At 34.9% G+C, this 24937-nt stretch overlaps 1 protein-coding gene across 1 annotated transcript in view; it reads left to right on the top strand.

Moving 5' to 3' along the window:
* LOC144436445 (multiple PDZ domain protein-like) overlaps positions 1-24937 on the top strand; it is a 330925-nt gene that overhangs the window by 277096 nt on the left and 28892 nt on the right. The window contains exons 30-33 of the mRNA XM_078125244.1: positions 3582-3775; positions 7988-8135; positions 23387-23528; positions 23703-23866. Coding sequence (XP_077981370.1) covers positions 3582-3775; positions 7988-8135; positions 23387-23528; positions 23703-23866 — 648 coding nt within the window. The remainder of the gene's footprint in view (positions 1-3581; positions 3776-7987; positions 8136-23386; positions 23529-23702; positions 23867-24937) is intronic.

Here is a 24937-nt window from a genome sequence, read left to right as displayed (position 1 = left end):
ACATAATCTTAATTGCCTTCTTTTTCTAAGGTGTAACAATTGTCAAAAAATAGCTTACTGGGAACTGTTATTGTGAATGGATTTTTTTTACGTAGTTAGGTAATGGTCTATACGTAATGGAATATCTCAGACCACAGTATCTCTATAGTGGTCTGAGGTAATATATATGAATATTTCATACACAATAATAATTGACCCAACTCCCTGTCAAATGACCCCACTTTTTGCAACCAAGGGGCCTTTGTCCCCACTTGTTGGAAACCTTGGCAGAACGCTGTCGTTTACCCCTCCCCCCCCCCCTTTGTTACGTCGGAGCAGCATGTGTCTTTCATGGCTGAAGTCGTTGAGGTTTGATGAGGGACAGGGCTCAAAATTAATGCCGCCACGCATACATTTTGCTGCAATGTAATAATAGCTCAGAATATTTCTATCATTTTCAAAATTATGATTAAAATTGGTAAAAGTCATACTGCATTCCTCAAAAAAAAACAATTTCTTGACCAGTTTTTAGCTTTAAATCAGTTGTATCATCGGGGACAAATTACACAAGCTTCAATTGTGTCATAAACACAGGTTTTAGGCATGGATGTTACAAAAATTGTACAAAATGACTTAAAAGGAGCAGTGATTGATGATTTAAATAGTTTCAGCATTGGAATGTTTGAATGTAAATTTGTCGGTGTCGACACTATGCAACAACATCTTGCTATAGCCTATTGCTAACATTAGTAACAACACTTACAAGTTACAGAAGACGCATAATGTATACTGTACTGCAAGGTCAACCAAGACTTACATGGCATGTTACCGATGTTTACATTAATACTTTTAATTACTTTTAAACAGTAAATCCCAAAGGAGTTCTGAGTTCTAGAAATGGTTACATGTTATTTGGTGGATTATTTTGACAAGTTCACAAAGAAGAAAAATGTTTCATAGAAGTAATGATATATATAAATGAACATTCCTCTAGCACACTGATGACAATCACGCAAGTGTTTCAAAAAGTTACATACACGTACTAAAGTTTAAATTGGAGAACTTGAAAAAATTATAAGCGATGTCAATGCCACTTTGATTAATAGGACGAATGTATTAGTACTCCTATAGATATACACCCATCAGGATGATAAGTATTCATCTTCTTACAAAGTTGTTCCATGGACTTGTCAACCTTGCTACAATGAAGGAAAGAAGGATTTCAATAAAGAGAAGAGAAAAGAAGTTGTAGAGAGACTGACAGGACAGAAAGGACAGAGAATAGAACTGAAAAAATACAGATTTTTTTCCTTGCCCCCCTTTTTTAGCACAACTGAACTGAGGTTCAGTACTGCTATAGGGATCGCCTGGTGTCTGTCTGTCTGTCTGTCTGTCTGTCTGTCTGTGTGTGTGTCTGTCTGTCTGTCTGTGTCTGTCTGTCTGTCTGTCTGTGTGTGTGTGTGTAAACAACTTAAAGTCAAAAAGCGCTAAACCGATTGCCATGATATTTGGTGGGTCCATTACCTTGGGTGTCTAGTTGGGAAATTGTTCAAATCAAAATGATCGCATCACAGGTGTGATATTTGGGTCAAAAAATGTGATTTTTGGTCAAAAAACTTAAACTCAGAAACTACTGGGCAGATTGGTGCGAAATTTGGTGGGAACATTCTTAAGGGGGTGTAAAGTAAGATTTGTTAATGACGTGATGATTCCATCAGTGATATGCAAATTAGGGCTAAAAATGTGTCTTTTTGGTTAAAAATCTATAATTCCAAAATTACTGAGCAGATTAGGCTGAAATTTAATAAAAATGCATCTAGGGATGTATGGATGAAGAAATATTAAGCATACAATGATTCCATGAGTGATATGCAAATTAGGTGTAAAAATGTTCATTTTTGGTCAAATACTTGTATCATAAAGTATGTGGTCACTGAGTCTGAAACTTGGTGAGATGTTTGTGAAAGTGTTATTCTGCAGATTTTTTCCAAAACATTTTGAGAAAAATTGGCCCTAGCGACCATGACCACGCCCTTAGCAACAACCAAATGGCAGTATATTTTGGTCAAATAACAACATCATCTGGGAGGCAAATGAGTAAACATTCAAAAAAATATATGCAAATACCCTAGCAACCATGACCACGCCCATAGCAACAGCCAAATGATCACATATATTGCAAAGATAACAACGGGGATTAATAGACAATTGAATAAACATTCAAAAAATGTATGTAAATATACCTAGCAACAAGACTACACCCATAGCAACAGCCAAATGATCACGTATATTGCAAAGATAATATCAGGAATTCATACACAAGTGAACAAAAACATACACAGATGTATGCAAATATATCTAACAACATGACCATGCCCATAGCAACAGCCAAATGATAGCATATATTGTAAATATAGCAACATGGTTGGACAGGCAACTGGATAGTCATCCAACAAATGAACACTTCTTGTTAGCATGGACTACCATATGGATAAACATTTTAAAAACTGTACAGTTGTGCTACAACGCCATTGGCGGTATTTTTTTTTATTTCGTCCGCCCGCCCCGCCTGATTATTCCACTGGAGATGAGAAACAAAAAAAAGGTCACCCTTAGACTCTCAGAAATTGAATGCTGAATTAAGTATGTACAGATAAAGTTGTAAAAGGGTGCCCTCAAACGTCAGCCAGCATAGCAAATAGCAAATATGAGCAGGCATAGCAAATATATGCTCAAACGGATACATTTTATTGACAATAGGACCAAAAGGCACCATTCCTCTAAATTGTCTCTCACACAATGCTTTATTATTATATAATATTAAAACCCCTTCACTTGTAATAATAATAATAATAATAATAATAATAATAATAATAATAATAATGATAATCTTTATTTATACTGGATAGTTCTTTAAGCATATAAACACTTGTCTCCCAAGAAGTCCAGTGAGGGCCATCCCTCATGGGTTCAGTGTGAATGCAGGAGGAAACCGGAGTACCCAGGGAAAACCTGTGTTGTTTGGTAGAGTCAAACTGAACGACACTCTTCTTACTTACATCGTTGTAAATTTTAATAAAACTCTGAATGGGGTTCAAACCATGATCGCAGTGGTAAGAGGCAAGTGGTTTAACCACTCAGTCACCGTCAGTCTTTGTCTTCAAATAAAAATTTTGCAATACACAGAACTAGGAAAAGGCCTAGCAATATTGTATGCTAGTCTGAAAGATCCAGCCATTCCTTCTGTTTACATAATGTGTTGTCTCATGCCTAAATGAGGTCTGTTCTAATTAGCAGAAGCATCAAATACATATAAAATGTATGGAGATATGTCTAGCAACCTGACCTCGTCTTAGCAACAGTCAAATTGTTATTCACTCCTTCATTCTACTTTCACACAGGACAGTAACAGCTACCAAATATATAAGGCATAAATGATCGCGCATATTGCAAAGATAACAACAGGGCTACATAGGCAACTGGATAATCATTCAGCAAATGAACACACATACCTAGCAAGGAACGGCATGTGGATAAACATTTTTAAACACTGTACAGTTGTGTTACAATGCCATTGGCGTTATTTTTTTGTTTTGTTTTAGGTGAACTCAGAAGATCTGAGGGAGGCCAGTCATGACCAAGCTATAAATGCATTAAGGCAAACACCAGCTGAAGTGGAACTAGTTGTATTCAGAGATGAGACTCAGTTCAAAGAGGAAGAAATCTATGATACTATTACTGTAGAGTTAAACAAGAAACTTGGCAAAGGACTTGGACTCAGTATTGTTGGTAGAAGGTAATAATGCAGCCTATTTGACTAATTCCAATTTTTTTTTATTCTCCATCATCGATTATCGTCCGTCCATCAACTTATTTTGTTTCAACTTCTTCTCCAAAAACCAACTGTCAGAATACTTTGATTTTGGTTTGAATGTTCCATGGGGGAAGGCTATTCAGATTTGTTCATGCCAAGTTGATCTGTGCCCTTTTCAATTTTTTTAGGAATTTTATGTCAAAATGATATTTTCAACTTCTTCTCAAATACTACTTGTCAGAGTGCTTTGATATCTGGCATGTAGATGCACAGAGGATAGCTTACCCAGATTTGTTAATTTCAAGTTCTTTCCTATTTTTTGTGAATTTTTTTGTATTTTGAAAAAAATGTAAATATATTAATGAGCATTGTGACCAACATATTGGAAATCAGTCATTATCACATCACATGGTTACTTTTGAATTTAACAAGCATTATGTCCTCGACTAGCAGCATCTTCAATGCCCTTCATACTACAGAATACTCAGTACGTGTTGGACAAGTAACAAACACATTTATGATTTGGACATAATCAAGTGAGAGGGGTGGTCGCAATGAACTATGGGTAGGAATCTTGAGATTCAAAATGGACGATGTGTAGCAACTGTACGTCCGTCAGTTGGCAGTATTAAATCATCACCTGTGCTCAGCCCTTTATTAATTATGATATTAAGATACCCAGTCACTAAATTTGGATATTAAATACTTTTGTATATATTTGTTCCACAAGTATATGTATTTGGTCGCAAGTATTTGAATTTATTCTTGTTTTGTTACATTTCTGACTCTTAATCGTGTACACTGGCATGCTTTGTTTCATACCTTCTGCATCTGTATCTGTATCTGTATCTGTATCTGTTTCGTAGACATACATACTGGTTGTCACATCCATATTCAAGGGTCGAGTGTGGGGCAATACCATCAATGTACTAAGGAGCCCTAGTGTTGATAACATTCAGTGCAGTTTTGAAGGCTTGTGTGTTGAGTGCGCAACGAACTTCTTAAGGTAGCACATTCCATAGTGGCAGTCTTTTGGGAGATAATGAATGTCAATAGCCTTTATTTGTGGTTATCACTTTGTATTTATGAATGCCTCCCCGCTTTCTGCAACATGGTTTAACCATGGTTAACCAGGGTTTACCCATGGTCAACCATGGTTAGAACATGGTTAGAACATGGTTCACCATGTTCTGACTGTGGTAGTAACCATGGTTGACCATGGTTATAACCATGCTTGGTAATTGGCACCACAGTTGGACATGGTCATTCACTGTCAAAATATCTAGGATGCAAATTTACCATGGTCAATCATGGTCCACCATGGTGTATAAGGCAAAGCTGAATTTTTTGGTGATCATGAATGAACATGTCTGACCATTTATGATGTTAATTGGATTATCTGGTGAAACCATGGCTGATCCAGGTTTTCAGGCATGCCTGCCTATCCATGGTTGGAACTTGGTCAGACATGGATACAATGTGTAATCTGATGTCATATCTAATCACAGTCAGATGTCTGACCATGGTTGGACATACAAACCACTTTTTGTACTGAATTGGATCCCACCCAGGTACACATGTAAAAAATCACAGATTTTCATTCACTTTCAACTGAATTTTATTTGAAACTATTAGTAATGAAAGTCCATCATTTTTAAAAACGATCGATCATAACATAGGAAGAATTTAGGAAATCAAGGCCTACCGTTATATACATACCGTGTGTGATTCACAGATTATTTCTATGCTTGTAACTGTATCAACACAATCACAGAAATGTGTGATATATCTGAAGGGGTTGTTGATTTTATTTTAATCCTGCTATCGATCAGTATAATTGGTGTAACAGCTTTTAGCTAAGGTTTCACAGTTGTAAACATTTAGTATTGAAAGAGTGTTGAAAATACTACCGATTATGAGAGTTTACACATCCCAGTAATACTAGCTGCTGAAAGCTGAATCATTCTGTGAAAAATGGCGGGTTTTCTATTTCGTCCAATAAGATCACAGTATCTGGTCACATGGGAAGCTATATTATGAAATTCAAGTAACAAGTAATGGTGGCACCCATGCTTGAGTGTGTTGTACAATGACTGGGATTGTCAGATCGATTTATACTCAGTTTCCATCACATACAAAGTTTAAGGTAAATTTAACATAAACAGTAATCAGAACCACTAAATTCAACTTTCAATGCCAATACCAAGTTTTGTAATCTTATACATAAACTTGGACTAAATTATCGTAGATATCGTGGTATTGCGAACGTTTATTTCGGCACTAGTAACAAGTTGATCGTTCGACTGATGTTGATTCAATCCTGCAATTAACGTGAAAATGAAAAGTTCGATCGCCTGAAATAATTATTCAGTAATAGTTTAGTGATTCCAAACAGATTCATAGATGTTTCCATGTGATAGTTTAAACTAAAACGAAGAAATTACGTTTCTTGTGCGTCAGTTTTAAAATGACACGGCCCCTAAGTAATATGCAAATTAGGTGTACAAATGTGAATTTTGATCAAAAATTTATCTCTCAAAAAGTACTCAGTCAGTGAGACTGAAACTTAGTGAGATGTTTCTAGAAGTGTCATTCTGCAGACTGTCTACAAAATATTTTGACACGATTGGCCCTAGCAACCATGACCATGCCCTTAGCAACTATCAAAACTATCAACAATGGTCATTACACAGAACAGAAGTTCAATGCATTCTCAATGAATGAAAATTCATGTCAGTCGAATAAATGATAATAAAACAAATTAATGTATTACAATAGATGCCCAGCATATTTTTCAACAGTACCTTGAAATACAGAGATGTCGTTTAGGATTCATATTATATGATATTTATTATACATTGAATATAATGCAGGATTTATATTGTTTTATTTATCTCATTACAAAAGTAGCATTTTATTATCCTCAATCATACTTAAATCACCACTGCCATTCAACTAAATTGCAAATTTCCATTATGTAAATCGCTTGTTGTATTTATTTATTGTTTATTACTATTTTATTTATTTTAATTTTAATTTTTTACTTTGTTTTTATTTTTTGTTATTTCTTAATGTACACTTTAAAGTTCTTTTATTTTTAATTATTTATTTTGTGCTTGTAACCTTTTGTAATGCGTGTAGTGCTATGGGTATGGTGAATCTCTCTCTCTCTCTCTCTCTCTCTCTCTTTCTCTCTCTCTCTCTCTCTCTCTCTCTCTCTCTCTCTCTCTCTCGCGATATGCAAATTAGTGCTAAAAAAACATGTTTTTTTTTGTTGAAATGTCTATAGGAATACTTAGGCCAGATGAGTACAGAAATGATTGTTTTATAGATCTCATTAAACCATTAAAGATTTTATGTTGTACTTAACATAATGTAACAAGTGTGTGTGAATGACACTGGAATTAATCTCTCATTGAGGTTGCTTGGCAACATTGTCTACCTAACTTTAACACTGAACTACAAGTTGGTTCAAGGTAAAATGCCTGTCTGTCTGTCAGTCTTGTAAATGATGAGAGTGATTTTAATATTGAGCTTTACCTCTGAAACTACTGGGGAAAAAATTTGGTTATAATTCTCAAAGTATTACAGTAACTGTCTACAAATTGACCACCATGACCACGCCCTTAGCAACAGTCAAATGATTTATTTTATTTTACAATTATAACAACAGGGGTGGGTAGGCAATTGATTAAACATGTTAAAATATGTAAATTCCCTTAGCAACAGGACCACACCCTTAGCAACAGGTAAACAATGACAATTATTACTGGTGACAGGGAAGGTACATGTAAATGAATGAATATTGCAAAATTGTATGTAGATATGCCTAGCACAAGACCATGCCCATAGTAACATTGAATGATGGTGTATATTGGAGATATAACAATGGAGATGGGAAGGCATGGGAATAAATCTTTAAAGACTGTATGCAAATATGTCTAGCAACAAGACCACGTAATCATTACAGAAATTTAAAGTGTATATACACCATCAACAGTTGTGTTACAACACCATTGGCGCTTTTAATGAGATATTTGTATCCACAGAAGACAGAAGTATAACATAACCTCCCCTTCCAGGGGGTAAAAATGGCTTACCAAGTTTGAGTCAGTCGTCTCTTACTTTTGTAATATGTTGTAATCAATATCAGAATTGACATCAAGTGTACATGTACTATTTTCTGTTTGCTAGGAATGACACAGGTGTGTTCATCTCTGACATAGTGAAAGGTGGTGTGGCTGAAGCTGATGGCAGGTTAGTACAAGGGGACCAAATCTATTCTGTCAATGGTGAAGATTTAAGAAATGCCACACAGGACATAGCAGCTGCTGTGTTAAAGGTATGTATAGGGTTTCTTTGTGTCTTCTGTCAATGATTTAATCTTTTACTATAATGCAATTCTGTTTTTATTGATCATGTTTAAAAGAGATATAATTGAAATGACATGATATAATAAGTGTTATGCACAACTGAACTGTTCAGTAGTGTTTATGCCATACCATAGTAAGGCATCTGTCTGTCTGTCTGTCTGTCTGTCTGTCTGTCTGTGTGTGTATGTATGTATGTATGTATGTATGTATGTATGTATGTATGTATGTATGTATGTATGTATGCTTGTATGTATGTATGTATGTATGTATGTATGTATGTATGTATGTATGTATGTATGTATGCATGCATGCTTGTATGTATGTATGTATGTATGTATGTATGTATGTATGTATGTATGTATGTCTGTCTGTCTGTGTGTGTGTATGTATGTATGTATGTATGTATGTATGTATGTATGCATGCATGTTTGTATGTATGTATGTATGTATGTATGTATGTATGTATGTATGTATGTATGTATGTATGTATGCATGCATGCTTGTATGTATGTATGTATGTATGTATGTATGTATGTATGTATGTATGTATGTATGTATGTCTGTCTGTCTGTCTGTGTGTGTGTATGTATGTATGTATGTATGTATGTATGTATGCATGCATGCTTGTATGTATGTATGTATGTATGTATGTATGTATGTATGTATGTATGTATGTATGTATGTATGCATGCATGCTTGTATGTATGTATGTATGTATGTATGTATGTATGTATGTATGTATGTATGTATGTTTGTATGTATGTATGTATGTATGTATGTATACATACGATACTACCTCTTTTCTTGAGAGACATGTCAAAGATGAAGTTAAGATTATGTTCAGTGAACTTGATAATGAGATAACAATTGATGAAATCGCACATGCTCTAGTTCAGTTGAACGATGGCAAAGTGCTGGTCCTGATAAGATTTTGAATGAATTTTTGTGTCATAGCTCGCCTACTTTAATTAATGTGTTCTGCACATTATTTAATGGGATTTGTCAAAAGTGGGTATTTTCCTGAACTCTGGTCTATTGGTGACATTATACCATTACACAAAAAAGGAGATATCCATGAAGTGGGTAATTATCGCGGTATAACATTACTCAGTACCATAGGAAAATTATTTACCAGAATTTTACATAACAGACTTAAAGATTGTGGAGAAAGCTATTCGGTGTACATCAAAGCTCAGGCGGGTTTTTGTCAGGGTATGGGCACCACAGATAATAATTTTGCACTGTCCTAGTTACACAAGTCCTTAATCAGGGTAAAAAGCTATGGTGTGCTTTTATCGATTTCAACAAAGCATTTGATTATATAGTAAGTGATAATTTATGGTATAAGTTACTAAAGTTTGGAGTTCGTGGAAGAATGTTAAATATTATCATGTCTATGTAAAATGAAGCAAAATCATGTGTTAAATTTTGAAAATGAATTAAGTAACGAATTCAGTATTCAGACTGGTGTGAGACAAGGTGAATGTCTGTCTCCAATATGTTACTCTATGCAGACGACATTGTCATTTTTGCTGGGACACAATTAGGCCTTCAGAAAGGTCTTGATATTTTGTATGATTACTGTCATCATTGGTGTTTGAAAGTTAACATATCCAAATAAAAAAATTTGATTTTTAGAAGAGATGGATCCTTAAATAGAAATTTGTGTTTTAAATATGGACATTGTAAACAAATTGACTATTGTAAACAAATTTACTTATTTAGGGTTAGTATTCACCCCAGGAGGTTCTTTTGAGGAGGCGCAACGAACATTATGGTCAAGCACAGAAAGCAGTTTTCCAACTGAACACATATCTTTATAAGTTTGAAAATCCACCCCGAGGAATGTTTTATATTTATTTGACACTTTAGTTTCTCCTATCCTAAATTATGGGGATGAGATATGGGGTTTTGCTAATGCTAACGCTATTGAGAGAGTTCATCTGTCATTCTGTAAAAAAGCTTCTTGGCGTTAAGCAGGGTACACAAAATGATTTTTATCTATGGTGAACTTGGTAGAGTTCCATATCAAATAGTTTGCTTTTATAGGATTGTAAAATTTTGGTTAAAAATAATATGCTGTAAGCCAAGCAAATATAATCTAATCTAATTTTCTTATATAGCACATTCCATATAACTATCACAATGCACTTTACAAAGCACAGAAAAACGAGTACAAAAACAGACTCAAGCGAAAGTCTTATTGAAGAAATAGGTCTTAAGACCTGATATATGCCTGGAGTGTGGTGACACTCTGCAGATACGATGGCAGAGTATTCCACAAGTGTGGGGCACAAATTGAGAATGCTCTGTCACCATAATAAGCAGTATTGCTGAGTGGTTGGTGTAAGTAAATTTCATTCCGTGAGTTACTGCCATAAAGCACGGCTGGAGCTACGGAGGGTAAGTAACTGACTAAGATAGCCAGGTGTAAAACCATGAAGTACTTTGAATGTTAAGCAGAGAATTTTAAATTCTGCATGCTGTTGTACTGGTAGCCAGTGTAACACTTTGAGAAAAGGGGTAATGTGATTCACCCGCAAACTTGGAGGAAAAATGTATCATCTCCGTTTTCGCATCATTAAGAGCAAGCATATTTTCCTTCATCAAGACTCTGATTTCATCAGTACATGACTCAATTTTGACAATGGGAACCTGGTCACCCTCACAAGTTATGCAAAGTTGGGAGTCATCAGCATAAAACATAGATTCAAGACCATGACGGGTAATAATGTCCTCGAAGGGTGCTGTATACAAGCTGAAAAAAACTGGTCCAAGGACAGATCCTTGGGGAACACCGCAATCCAAAGGAGTTGCCTATGACACGATCGACCCGACACACACGCACTGCGTCCTCCCTCGTAAGTATGAACTAAACCAGTCTAAAACTGTTCCGGAAATACCACACCAATGACACAATCTGTAGAGCAAAATATCATGATCGATCGTGTCAAAGGCAGCCGAGAGATCAAACAAAATTAAGATAACATCCTTACGCTTATCAAGGGACCGCAGCACGTCATTCTGAACTCTTAGAAGTGCCGTTTCTGTACTATAGCCCTCGCGATATGCAGACTGACATTTAGCATACAAGTTGTGTTGATATATAAGGAGAATTTATGTTTTATTGACTGATCTGCAACAACATCCCAGATGTAACAGTTGGGTGTCATCAGTAAAAAATCTTTTAGCTGAGTTGGGAGTGACATATGCATGGATGCAACAGGGGTGGGGGATGAGTTTAAATTCTTGGCTTTAATTAAGCAGTGACTATCTGACAACTATATGCAAACTTGGAACAGTGGATTGAAACGGTTCATCCAGAGCAAAATTATATAGACATTTTGATACTTTTAATTTCAAACTGTATTAAGACATTGTGTCTATTACAAAATTTAGACATGCTCTCACAAGGTTAAGAGTTTCGTCACACCCACTCCAAATCAAGGCTGGCTGTTGGACCAGGCCGAGAACCTCACCTGCGGATAGGGTGTGCAGCAACTGTGGGGTTATTGAAGATGAGTTTCATTTCGTTTGTGTGTACAAAATTTGGTCTGCTCAGATAGGTACATACCTCGATATTACTGGACTCACCCAAATATGTTCAAATTTATCAATCTGATGTCCTCTGACAAAACTTCCATTGTACAACGACTTAGCCTTTACATTTACAAGGCACTCATGGTTAGGCATAACGGCCAATATGAACATTTAATCACAAATTTGTATCTCCTCCACTAAGTTATGTAACCAATGTATAGTTATTGTCTATTTATTCATGACTTGAAAGCTCATGGGTTAGTTGACCTGATGTACATGTATGTATGTATGTATGTGTGTATGTATGTATGTATGTATGTATGTATGTATGTATGTGTGTGTTCGTGTATGTATGTATGTTTGTATGTATGTATGTATGTATGTATGTGTGTATGTATGTATGTATGTATGTATGTATGTGTGTGTGTGTGTGTGTGTGTGCGTGTATGTATGTATATGTTTGTCTGTGTGTGTATGTATGTATGTGTGTATGTATATGTGTTTATGTGTGTATGTGTGTGTGTAAATGACTTCAAATCAAATACAATAAATTTAATGCCATCCGAATTAGCTTGTCTCAGCTGTTCTAAAACTTCTCTTAATACTAGCAATAAGTTTCTCTATTTATCAGTGTAATATTTCACTCACTAGCTGGGGGTTTATTGTAAGCAACTTCTGCATTTTTAATATGGGCCTCGAGCCTGGTCTAAATAATAATAACATTTTACTTGCATATTGACCACCCTACCTGGGGTAGTTTGTTATGCTGAGTTCAAAAAAGGGTCATTTTATGAACATCCATTGCCATGGTAACCAAAATCACCATAATATGTTAATCATTTTTCTAAAATTTGACATAAAACATTGAAAAAAATCAAATTTTGTGAAAAAATGTCCTTTTTGGCATGTATGAGTTAGTGCTACCTGCTGTAACATAAATTGTATCAAATTTGGTAGCTGTTTCCATGGAAACGTATGGTAGACATATGTTTATGGTAGACATTATGTTTTCATTATATACACATACATCTCACAAATAACATTATAAATCTGATAAATATCTTTTTAATTGCATATTGACCACATCACCAAGGGTAGTTTGTTTGTCATGCTGAGTTCAAAAAAATGGTCATTTAATGAACCTCAGTTGCCATAGTAACCAAAATAACCATATTATGTGGATATTTGAAAAATTAGACATAAAACACTTTTAAAAATTAAAATTTACGAAAAAAACATCATTGCTGTTGGCATGTTCTAATTGCCGATATCTGTTGTAACAAAGTTTCATGATTTTTGAAATTATCTGTATCAAACTTAAGCAATTCTGAAACTCTTACATTGCCAGAATAAATTGTAAATACTGAAAATGCCAGCAGTCCTTCAGAATTCGATCTACGCAACTAGGTTCAGTCTTTTATCACAAAATCTTCAAAGTAAGTGTACACATACATTTGAGTACAATATGATATGATCGATGACGCCATACTGTATATTATTGTTTGTACTGTGATACATATTATCCAACAAAATATCATCTGCTTCAAATTCTCCAACTCAACTTACAACATGATGTGCGTATATGGATACGTATGTATTTTCGGGTCCCAGTGCATAACACATGCCAAATTCAAATGGTAATGATACTAAATATAGTTGGGGATATGTGGCAGTCACGGTATCATCGATTGTTACAGGAATATCGATATTATTATCCAGCATTTCTTAGTCATGAGGCTTGCTGATCAGTGGGATAAAGATGGCGACTGTTATACTGTGCGCGCAAGGCGAGTGATGTCACTACAATGTAATACAATGCAGCAATAGCTTTTAGGTTAATCACGTGCACTGCATTTATGTGTGTATGAGGCGGTATACACATCATATACAACTTACAAGTGAGATAGACAATGATAGAAACCAACTCACTAGCCTATTGTTTACATGACTTTGCCGAATGACTAGGAATAATCACTAATTTACATGAAGTTGCTAAAATCATTGATGACTTAAAAACAGTATGGGGCATTGCAAATATTTTTTTCAGACATTTCATCAACAAATGTTATTGCAGTGTTTTCTAATGGAGTGTCTGGTGACAGGCGCCTGATCTGAGATTTTTATGGCATCAATTCGAGGGGTATTGCTGTGGAAAATAAGCACTGGTTACCTTTGAAAATCATTGCCTTAGTGCACAGAATCCACTTTCAAAAGGTGTCTCTTAAAATCATGAGTAAGCGTGAAACTGAGATGACATGGGGAACGGTTATTTACCTTTAGGGGATTACATAACATATCCTTGGGTGATTTAAATATTTGACCTAAAACCTGTTGTTCTGTATCATTTTGTAACATTGCAGTTTAGCCAATCTGATTAAAATCTGATGTAGTGAAAGTGGCTAAATGCTTTATTTACTTCTATTTCCATCGTTTTGTGATGTTTGTATACAGCATGACAAGTTGAGAACTACACTTCTGTCTACGTGTAATACAGGTCGATGTCAACATGTGTGTGGTTAGTACCATGCCTTGACCGCATTTCCTACCCCAACCCAAATTAGCACTTTAGATTTTTTATGTGCATTTCACCTGTTTCTATTTCAATTGTGCTCAATGAACAAAAATACACAACACCCTAAACTATATGCACTCTACTTGGCCATCACAATAATGACTTTTACTGATGCAACGAACTTTACATTTTAGATTTACCTATTGCACATATGGATCGTATCCTTTGTGGTACATGTGGCCACCATAATAGATACATCCACGCTATGGTACATACGTACCTGACGCAAGTCACTGTTGTTGGGAAAAAACATCACATGTATCACATGTAAATTACATGTAACAGTTTTGAGGAATGAATATGTTTAGTTAATCATTGTCAAGGATAGTAAGAACATGTATTTGACCATCGAAACACGTAATCGACTCCATGTTCAAGTAAAGGTCACGCCTGTGGTGACAAGCGCCTGTCAGCAGACTTGGCCTTTTTAAAGGCCAGTAAACATGTAAATGTTACTGGCTTCCCTGATCAATTGGCCAGGAGTTCCCCGGCTGTGGCCCATGATCAAAGTGAAATGACAGAAAACATATATAATGCCTCAAAATTGTGTTATAAGAAAGAAGGCAAGTCAGCTTCATAAAATATCTTCCATATAATGCATGCGTAGTCCGGATTGTTTGTCTTGCTTTCAAGCAGATTGCCGAGAGTTGATTGCTTTTATTTTGATACAATGGCATACATATGCACGTCAATTTGTTTCATGATATGATCCAATATGGCTGCCTGGCAGCCATTTTGTTTGTGAATTTTCCATGTCCAAAGCCATAACTCAGACATGCTTGAACAGATCTCATTCAAAGTTGGTATTAGGACAGTGTTCTATGACATACATGTGCATATCCATTTTCATCGTGATACAATCCGATATGGCTTCCTGGCAGCGATTTTGTTGGCGCAGTTTTCATGTCCAAAGCCATAACTCAGACATGCTTGAACAGGTCCCCCCCTGTACCCGACCCATCCTTTATTGTTGAATGGTTTATTCCATCACGTCATCTTGAAGAGTAGGCATGTTCCATGTCCAACGAGCAGGCACAACATATCTAAGTCTGTTTGATTTAGGTTCACAAGTGTTCTTGTGTGATCAGAGTAGTGATATCAAGAAAATGACAACATAAACTGCCAGTTCCTTAAAACCCAATCATAGCGGGGAGTATGTCATTCTCAATGACTTGTTTCATTTGTTTTTAGTCCCCGCGGACGAAGTCCGGAACGGGGACTTATGGATTGGGTTCCGTCTGTCCGTGCGTCCGTCCGTCCATCTGTCCGTCCGTCCGCAGCTGTTTCTTGGAGATGCCTGGACCGATTTTTTTCAAACTTGGTACAGGGGCAACATACTATGGCATACATTTGCACGTCAATTTGTTTTATGATACGATCCAATATGGCAGCCTAGCAACCATTTTGTTTGCGAATTTTCCCTGTCTAAAGCCATAACTCAGACATGCTTTAACAGATCTCATTCAAAGTTGGTATTAGGACAGTGTTCTATGACATACATGTGCATATTCATTGTTGTCATGATACGATCCAATATGGCCGCCTAGCAGCCATTTTGTTTGTGAATTTTCATGTCCAAAGCCATAACTCAGACATGCTTGAACAGATCTCATTCAAAGTTGGTATTAGGACAGTGTTCTATGACATACATGTGCATATCCATTTTCATTGTGATACGATCCAATATGGCTGCCTGGTAGCCATTTTGTTTGTGAATTTTCATGTCCAAAGCCATAACTCAGACATGCTTGAACAGATCTCATTCAAAGTTGGTATAAGGACAGTGTTCTATGACATACATGTGTATGTCTATTTTCGTCATGATACGATCCAATATGGCTGCCTGGCAGCCATTTTGTTTGTGAATTTTCCATGTCCAAAGCCATAACTCAGACTCCATTTTCATCATGATATGATCCCCCATACCCAACCAATCCTTTATTGTTGGAGGCATATTCCATGTCCAACAAGCACACACAACATATCTAAGTCTGTTTGTTTTAGGTTCACAAATGTTGTTGTGTGATCAGAGTAGTGATAATTCCTTAAAACCCAATTATAGCGGGGACTATGTCATTCTCAATGACTTGTTGTTTTCTGTTGTGATTGTTTGATATTCTTTGTGCTATAATGTTTTTCTTTGTTTAGACTTCCAACAATATGTCTTGTTTGCCTTTGATTTTTTGCCTTAGCCGGTGTTTTGCCAGTTGATTGAATCTGACCAGTTGATTCTATTGCTCACAATAGACTCAACTATTCCCATCAGTGGGATTTCTCCTTCTGGAGTAAATATGTTAGTGTTTGTTTGAAGGTTGGTGAGTATATGAGTGAGTGTTGTACAAGTGTATTAACTCTGATATTAGTGTTTGTTGGTAAAGTTGATGACTGTAATGTGTTTGGATGTCTGTTGTATCAGCAAGTAGCACATCAATAACAGTCAGGATGTAACGATACCCCTAGTTCCCCCGGTCAATATTCATCTCTACAATGTCAGCTTGCCACTGATCATCATTTCCATAAACAATTACTTTGCGGTAAGGAAACTTCTTAATTACTGGTTTGTGCAAAGTGTAAACTTCTTGTTCTTCCAGCCATTGTTTCAATTCCTTATATTTTTTGAATCTTGTCTTCTTTGATTTTACGCCACAATTTTGTGATGCCGCTGTATGCTAAATCAGAATTATAATACAAGTCTCTCAGATACTGTTCCATATTAGTAAATTATATAAAGTAAAATATTATATTTCAATTGATTTCGTATCTGATTCCATTGATTTCATATCTGATTTAACCATCGCTGATTTAACCATCGCTGATTTCATTGCTGTTTTCATTGATTCTATCTCTGGTTTCATATCTGATTCCATCTCTGATTTCATATCTGATTTCATTTCTGAATAACCATTCAGTTTGTAATACTTCAAGTAACGCTCCCAAGGGAGAGTGTAATCGGCAGCTTTCTGCATTTCAAGAGACTTCATGAACACTTCTTGAATAAATTCTTGTGGTGTTTCAGAGTAAATATTTGCTTGCGTGTATATTAATAATTCCTTAAAATGTTGATATTGTAATTTCAAATGTGATACTTTATCTGTTAGCTTTAAGTTTTGATTAACAACTGTAATAATTATTGGAACTGCAGCTAATGCACTGACAAAAACTGGTATTGCTGGAACTGCAGCTAATGCGCCAGCTCCTGAAACAATCCCACTAGTAATGAGTATCACTTTATTAACACGACTTAATAATTTGTAAGAGCGTCTATACGCACTACATACTCGTGTGAGATAATCGATCAAATCTTGTATTGTTTTAATATTTTGGTCAATCATTTTATTCAAGTTTTATGGTTCAGGTTTTAAAAATCGTATTACTTATATATGTAGTATATATTTTTTTTAAAGGTTTAATAATTAAAGTGGAACGAAAAGTTATTCTTGTATAACGGCAATCACAGACCTTAAAACCAATAGTGACTTTAACCCTTTTTTTCAGTATGAAATAACCAAGACACAGATGCTGGTATAATTTGTCCGTATGTTGAATGAGATATTTTAATTTTATCATCGAATTTTATATTAAAATTAATTATTGATCTCTCGTTAATATCCTTAGGAATACTACTGGAGTCTATAAAATGTTGAATGTGATAAGTTCCTGGTTGAATAAAGTAATCATTTCTGTCACTATCAAATATTACTTTATCTGTGTTTACTATATGAGAAAATTCATTTACCAATAGCCTAACAATTTTTTTATGATCTAATTCAATTATCGCAATTTCTTCCATTGTAGGTTTTGGAGGTAGTAAAGGTTTTAGTTTAAAACATATTATTTTCATATTCTATGTAATATCTAACACCTGTGATTGGTTTCATAGATTTAAAATTCCTAAGATCATTAAGAGATAAACTTAAAGATTTATTCATTATGTATATAATACTAAAATATTTAGCAAAAAAAAACCAGTGCCTGTTGTACAGACTTTTTTTTCTTTCTATTTTTTTGGTGTCAATCAAATCTCAATTTACTCTCGTACTGACTGTACGGGTTTATTACTTTGTCACCTCAGATTATTTGAAGGTTATCTATCAAGATTGAGACTTTTGTGTACACATAATAATGTTTATATTATGTGTACACAAAATTTTTGACAACAGCGGCCAAGGACTAGGTTTTTTTGCTATGATTCTTTGCTACGCCTGTCTTAGGTTGTTACTCACATGTGTACCCTTACCCGTCTTCAGCTGACAGTTTCTGGAACCATAGCAGGTGCTGCGCTAAACGCCAATTTATATATAATTTTTCTTTCATTTTATATATATGTTAATATTGAAAGTAAAACTCTATCTATGGTTTGGGGATCTCAACAATGCATTTTATTATAAAAGTACCTTTATTAACAGTTAATGTTAATGAAACAATGTACAAACATACTATTAATTATAGATTAATAATTACACAACTAAAACCTCAAAATTTTCACTAACTTTTTGTTATTCTCATTATTTTGTTTTTTTCTTGTCAAACAGCAACCGAACAGCATGCTGGGTATATTATTATGTAAATTAGGTTACACTACTACAGGGAGAGATTCTTGGCATTCTTTCAATACTTAGTGTTGTTAGCGGAACAAGTTGACCTCAATAATGGGCTAGGTGTTCTTGGTGGGAAAAGTTGACCTCAATCAAGTGTTAGATGTTTTAATGGGAAAAGTTAAATTAAAGGTTTAATGTTTGATGGTATATTACCAGGAAAATGTTATGAATAAATAGCAAATAGGTGTATTTAACGTTTGACCTCAATAACATGGGAAAAAACCAATGCGTCATACATCATTGATCACAATAAACCGAGCATTTCACAACTGCATTGTTAAGACGGACAATGTAAACAATAAACTGAATGTGTGTACATAATAAACTGAATGTATGTGAACTGTGGAACTTTATTGTGTAGATTTAACTCTTTATTTAAAGTTAAAAGGGCGAAAAGGGTGGGTTGTCGTTTTGATAGTCCAAAAGTGGACCTCTTTCTTTGTTTACTCAAATTTTAATATAGATTGAACTCTTTATTTAAGGTAAAAATGGTGAAAAATGGGGGTTGTCGAAAAGTGGGCCAAAACTGCTATTTTATATACTACTAAAGTTGAAACAATTATATGAAAGTTGTTAGAATTTGACATGCAACCAATTTCTAATCAAACTAAATTGTGTATGTGTGTGCATCATTTTGAATGTATGTATGTACGTATGTACGTACGTACGTACGTACGTATGTAGGTATGTATGTATGTATGTATGTATGTATGTATATGTATGTATGTGTATGTATGTATGTATGTATGTATGTATATATGTATGTATATTTATCTGATTGATTTTGGTCATTGAACCTTTAGGGCACAATGACCTATATATTATAGTTATGGAAATTCAGCTTTCAAAGATAATAAATGGCGTTATCAGATTTGAGAACAACTTTTTCAGTTAAAAACAAAATTTTGGTTGATATGATATTGTTTGCCAAAGATTGGTGACAATGTAGAAAAATCATGTACAGTGAAAGTTGGTCGTGTATTGCACAATGCAGTTACATATGAAAGGTGATTCGATCATGATGGTTGAGAGTACATCAGATTTGCAGTACACTCATTTGAAGATGAAACATGAAGAAAAAAAATTAAGTGTTGTACATAAAAATTATTGTTTAAAGTTAATTTTTGAACAAAATTTGAACATATTTTACCAGTTATGAATATGAGTTCACGATTTCAGATATAGGAAAGAAGTACATCAGGGATGGTAGGGCAATGGTATATGTAATCACAATATGGTGTGCATAAAAATTACAAATAGCGCATGGTAGACTAGAAATTGATAATCTTGCTTACAAAAATAGTCAAAAGCATACCCTACCTGTTATAAAATTTATGTAAGCTGTTGGTTTTTCCGATTTAGGACATGTAACAACAGTGGCTTGGTGACCGTAAAAAAGTGAACACAGACACTTATGTTATGTTATTTAAATATTAGTAATTTCCAATACTCAGAATGTGAGATGTACAACATTTCTAGCAAAGTACCTGTCCGTATAGTACACATTTTTTTTGGACACACCTGGTTCTGGTAATCAGACCCAACTCATGCTACCTCTACCAAATTTTTTATCTGGATGACAAGCTCAGTGTGGACTTTGGAAAGCAAAGGATGTCACACACAGCGCAGTAGACTAAACAACAACAAAAGTTCTGCTTTATCACACGTAATGTTACTGTTATCCGTCATGTAAAAGAACAACTCAGCTTGGAAAATAATAAACTTCCTTTGATTTATATGACATTTATTACTTATACTACAGCCGTATGGCAACACTTCCTATTGTAATGAATTAAAAGTAGTCTATTGCAAACATATTTGATTTGAGAGATCAAAATGGCGTGCCTCACATCACATGGCAAGGTGCTAAATTCTCCCCGGCCCCGGTGAGTGCCGAAAATGGCCAGTGATTTTTAGCGTTCTAACGTAATAGTCTCCAGCATCTAACATTTTAGTTGAAACAAAAGTCATCATCAAAACATGTAAAGCTGTACGATTACTTACCCAATGCTTTGAATATCACCGACAAGGTTGGCACGAATGCGAATGCCGTGCTGGTAACCTCGACACTGCATGCATGACTAACCAGCTAACAACCGCTGAGGGCAGCCTTTAATTTCCTTGGCACACATGTATGTGACATGCGTGATGGGCGATGTACATTACCAAAAAACATTAATTACGTAAATTTGCTCATTAATATTCATGTTTACGAAAATCTAATAATTTCTTGCCATTACCCTATGGAACATGTCTACCAAATTTTGTTCGAATTGATGCTGCCGTTTTTTCGAAAATGGTGACACAGACACACAGACTTCATCCCTAATATATAACCTTCCTTACGGAAGGTAAAAATGAAATAATTAAAAAAAAGTGAGTACAAAGTTTTCAACAGAGATAGTAATCCATCAAAACTTTTCGACGACTTTTTGAGGCTAGCTAGCCACTTCGCTGTAACACTGTGAATGATCATAGCTTGTACTGCGATGACACATGATACGTCTAGATCAAAGGGGGACCTAGGGTTCAATACTGACATGGCAATGGCATATCAGACTGCCGTGTTTTTCTTAAATGAAGCAAATCAAAGAGATGAACAAAGCAACTTTGAAAACCATAGATTTTGGAGTACATACATGTACACATAAAAACGGATCTTTCCGAGACTTAGTCATAGCCCATCCACGAACAGTGGACTCGCCCACATGTTATTACATTGTCTCATGTGTTGTCTTATTGTAAAGCCCTTTCTCATCCGATCTCTCTAAGTTTGCGAGTACGAAAAGATCAGATCATTTCTTATTAGACTTCAATAATTGGGCATTAGAATGTTCCATTTTGTTCATTTCAGTGACATTTTAGAAAGTAGTGTGCTGTAGGTCAACAACACGAGACAGGTGTGTTTACATGTAAACGTGGCTCTGAATTCATATGCTATACGAGGTTCGACCAGGGACGTATCAGCTTCATCCTAATATTGTTTTTATTGTCATTGTAATAAAAATAATAATAATTATATATAATAATAAAGCCAAGACTGGCAATTCCACTAGACATATTACATTACTCACAAACATACGCACAGTAAACTAACAACTTCATTGAAAATCGTGAACTCAGTACATGGCTAGTGTTCTGTGATAATTATGTAACAATCCTTGTGTGCAAGTGATAGTGAGTAACAATCCTTGTGTGCAAGTGATAGTGAGTAACAATCCTTGTGTGCAAGTGATAGTGAGTAACAATCCTTGCGTGCAAGTGATAGTGAGTAACAATCCTTGTGTGCAAGTGATAGTGAGTAACAATCCTTGCGTGCAAGTGATAGTGAGTAACATTCCTTGTGTGCAAGTGATAGTGAGTAACAATCCTTGTGTGCAAGTGATAGTGAGTAACAATCCTTGTGTGCAAGTGATAGTGAGTAACAATCCTTGCGTGCAAGTGATAGTGAGTAACATTCCTTGTGTGCAAGTGATAGTGAGTAACAATCCTTGTGTGCAAGTGATAGTGAGTAACAATCCTTGTGTGCATGCTCATGTGTGCAAGTGATAGTGAGTAACAATCTGTGTGTGCAAGTGACTTATTTTAATCAGAGAAATTCATCACGAGTGGACAGTTTTAGAACAGCTTGTAACAAGCAAACTAGTGGCCAACTTGCACAAAGAGCTGCCACAATTTGTATTTACAGTGGCCAACTAGCACTAAGAACTACTACAATTTGTATGTACAGGGGCGGCAACTATCAGTTTTGACATTTATGTTTGACAAATGGTTATACTGATTTACATATTCTTAAAGAATAACTACTTCTTGTTGGTTTCTTAGTACAGTTACTGTAACGTTCCTAAACAATCAAGTTCATTTTAGAAATCTCAATGTTTTGTAATAACATGTCAGCCATGTTTTCAGTTATTCTTAGCCCAAAGTTGTGTCGTTTTAGGCAACGTATAAATGTAATGAGATCAAATAGTATAATCACGAGAGCCAAGTTTGGTTTGTAATTTGCTTTTACTGGATATATCCAAATTCAACTGATGAATTAAACAACTCAAATCCTACCAACACAGTCAATGAGCTGGACAACAGCTATTTAGAGGGGTAGAACGGATGTCTCTCCATTGATGTTAGCAACAGAGACGTTGTGCACAACTGTGTAGATTTCAATAAGCAGAACAACAATAAATTTACACAATATACACTATGGTGTCTTTTGTAAAGATGACAACAATGGCTATGATGACAATGATGTCTTTAATTTGTAAAGATGACAATAATGGCTATGATGACAATGATGTCTTTAATTTGTAAAGATGACAATAATGGCTATGATGACAATGATGTCTTTAATTTGTAAAGATGACAATAATGGCTATGATGACTGTGGTCCATGTCTGAAAGGTGCAATTTGCTGACATTTTACTCTGTGAGAGATGAATATTAAATGGAAGAACAAGTCAAATGAATAATTTGTTTTAAAAGTTTGAATTTGTGAATTTGTCATTTATTTCAGACTACCAAAGGTAAAGTGGTATTACAGGTTGGCAGACTTAAAGCAGGTTCTAGACAATCTTCTCGAAGGTCTTCTCACACAAGTCAAGCCAGTAGCCAAGGAAGCAATGCAGCACCATCACAACACTCCTATCAATCACAAGGTACTCTTACTAATTTATGTAATCTTTACACATCACAACAATCACAGGGTACTCTACTAATTTATGTAATAGTTACACATCACAACAATCACATGGTACTCTACTAATTTATGTAATAGTTACACATCACAACAATCACATGGTACTCTACTAATTTATGTAATCTTTACACAGGTTCATTTGATGGTGTTGTACGCAGAGTTGAGTTCCATAAAGGACCAAATGATTCTTTAGGTCTTAGTGTAGCAGGTGGTGTTGGAAGTCCATTAGGAGATGTACCATTGTTTATTGCATCTCTTCAACCAAATGGATTAGCTGCTAAGTCTGGAAAGTTAAGAGTAAGTTTCTCCGTAGAGTTTTGCAATTTGAAAGTTATAGGGAATTTTTCCATAGAAGTTATGAAAAATTGGGACAAAAATTACAGTAGATTAGCTATGAAGTTATTAGTAAGTTTTCCATCTACTTAAAATTTTGATAAATAGAGATTTACTGCAAAAGTTGGAAAATTATGGGTATTTGCATTGTCCATTCTGAGTCATAAGCTCCACATCTTGGCGTTTAGATTGATTCTCCATCGTTGTTCATTATTTCAACTTTTTTTTGTTTCTCTGAAACAATTTCAATACCATTCAGTACATACGGTACATTAACCATTATAACAATTTCAATACCATTCAGTACATACGGTACATTAACCATTATAACAATTTCAATACCATTCAGTACATACGGTACATTAACCATTATAACAATTTCAATACCATTCAGTACATACGGTACATTAACCATTATAACAAATTGTGTATGTCCTATAAAGTTAGTTGATGTTCCGTACCTGTACAGTGTTAATGAATAATTTGCATAATTAATTATTGTTGGTAATTAGGCTATATCTTAAGACTGCATACTTCAGTTTCAATATATTTTAGTACATACGTTAAACATAACAATCGCATATGTCCTGTAAAGCTTGTTGATGTACCTTTCAGTGTTAATGAATAATTTGCATAATTAATGATTCTTGGTAATTAGGCTATCTTACGACTGCATACTTCAATTTCAATAAAATTCAGTACATACATTAAAAATAACAAATTGTGTATGTCCTATAAAGTTAGTTGATGTACCTTACAGTGTTAATGATTAATTTGTATAATTAATGATTTTCTGTAATTAGGATATATCACAAGAATGCATACTTGAATTTCAATATCATTGACTACATACATTAACCATAACAAAGCGGATATGTCCTATAAAATTTGTTGATATAGCTTACAGTTGTAATGAACAATTTGCATAATTAATTATTTTAGGTAACTAGGCTGTATCTGAAAATTGCAAGCTTCAAATTTCATATAATATGATACATATATCAACTATAATAATACGCACCTGTCCTATGAAGT

The sequence above is a fragment of the Glandiceps talaboti genome, chromosome 6 (genome assembly GCF_964340395.1).
Source record: "Glandiceps talaboti chromosome 6, keGlaTala1.1, whole genome shotgun sequence".
NCBI lineage: Eukaryota > Metazoa > Hemichordata > Enteropneusta > Spengelidae > Glandiceps > Glandiceps talaboti.
Note: the sequence above shows the minus strand (reverse complement) of the source record. Positions and strands in the feature narration are given on the sequence as shown.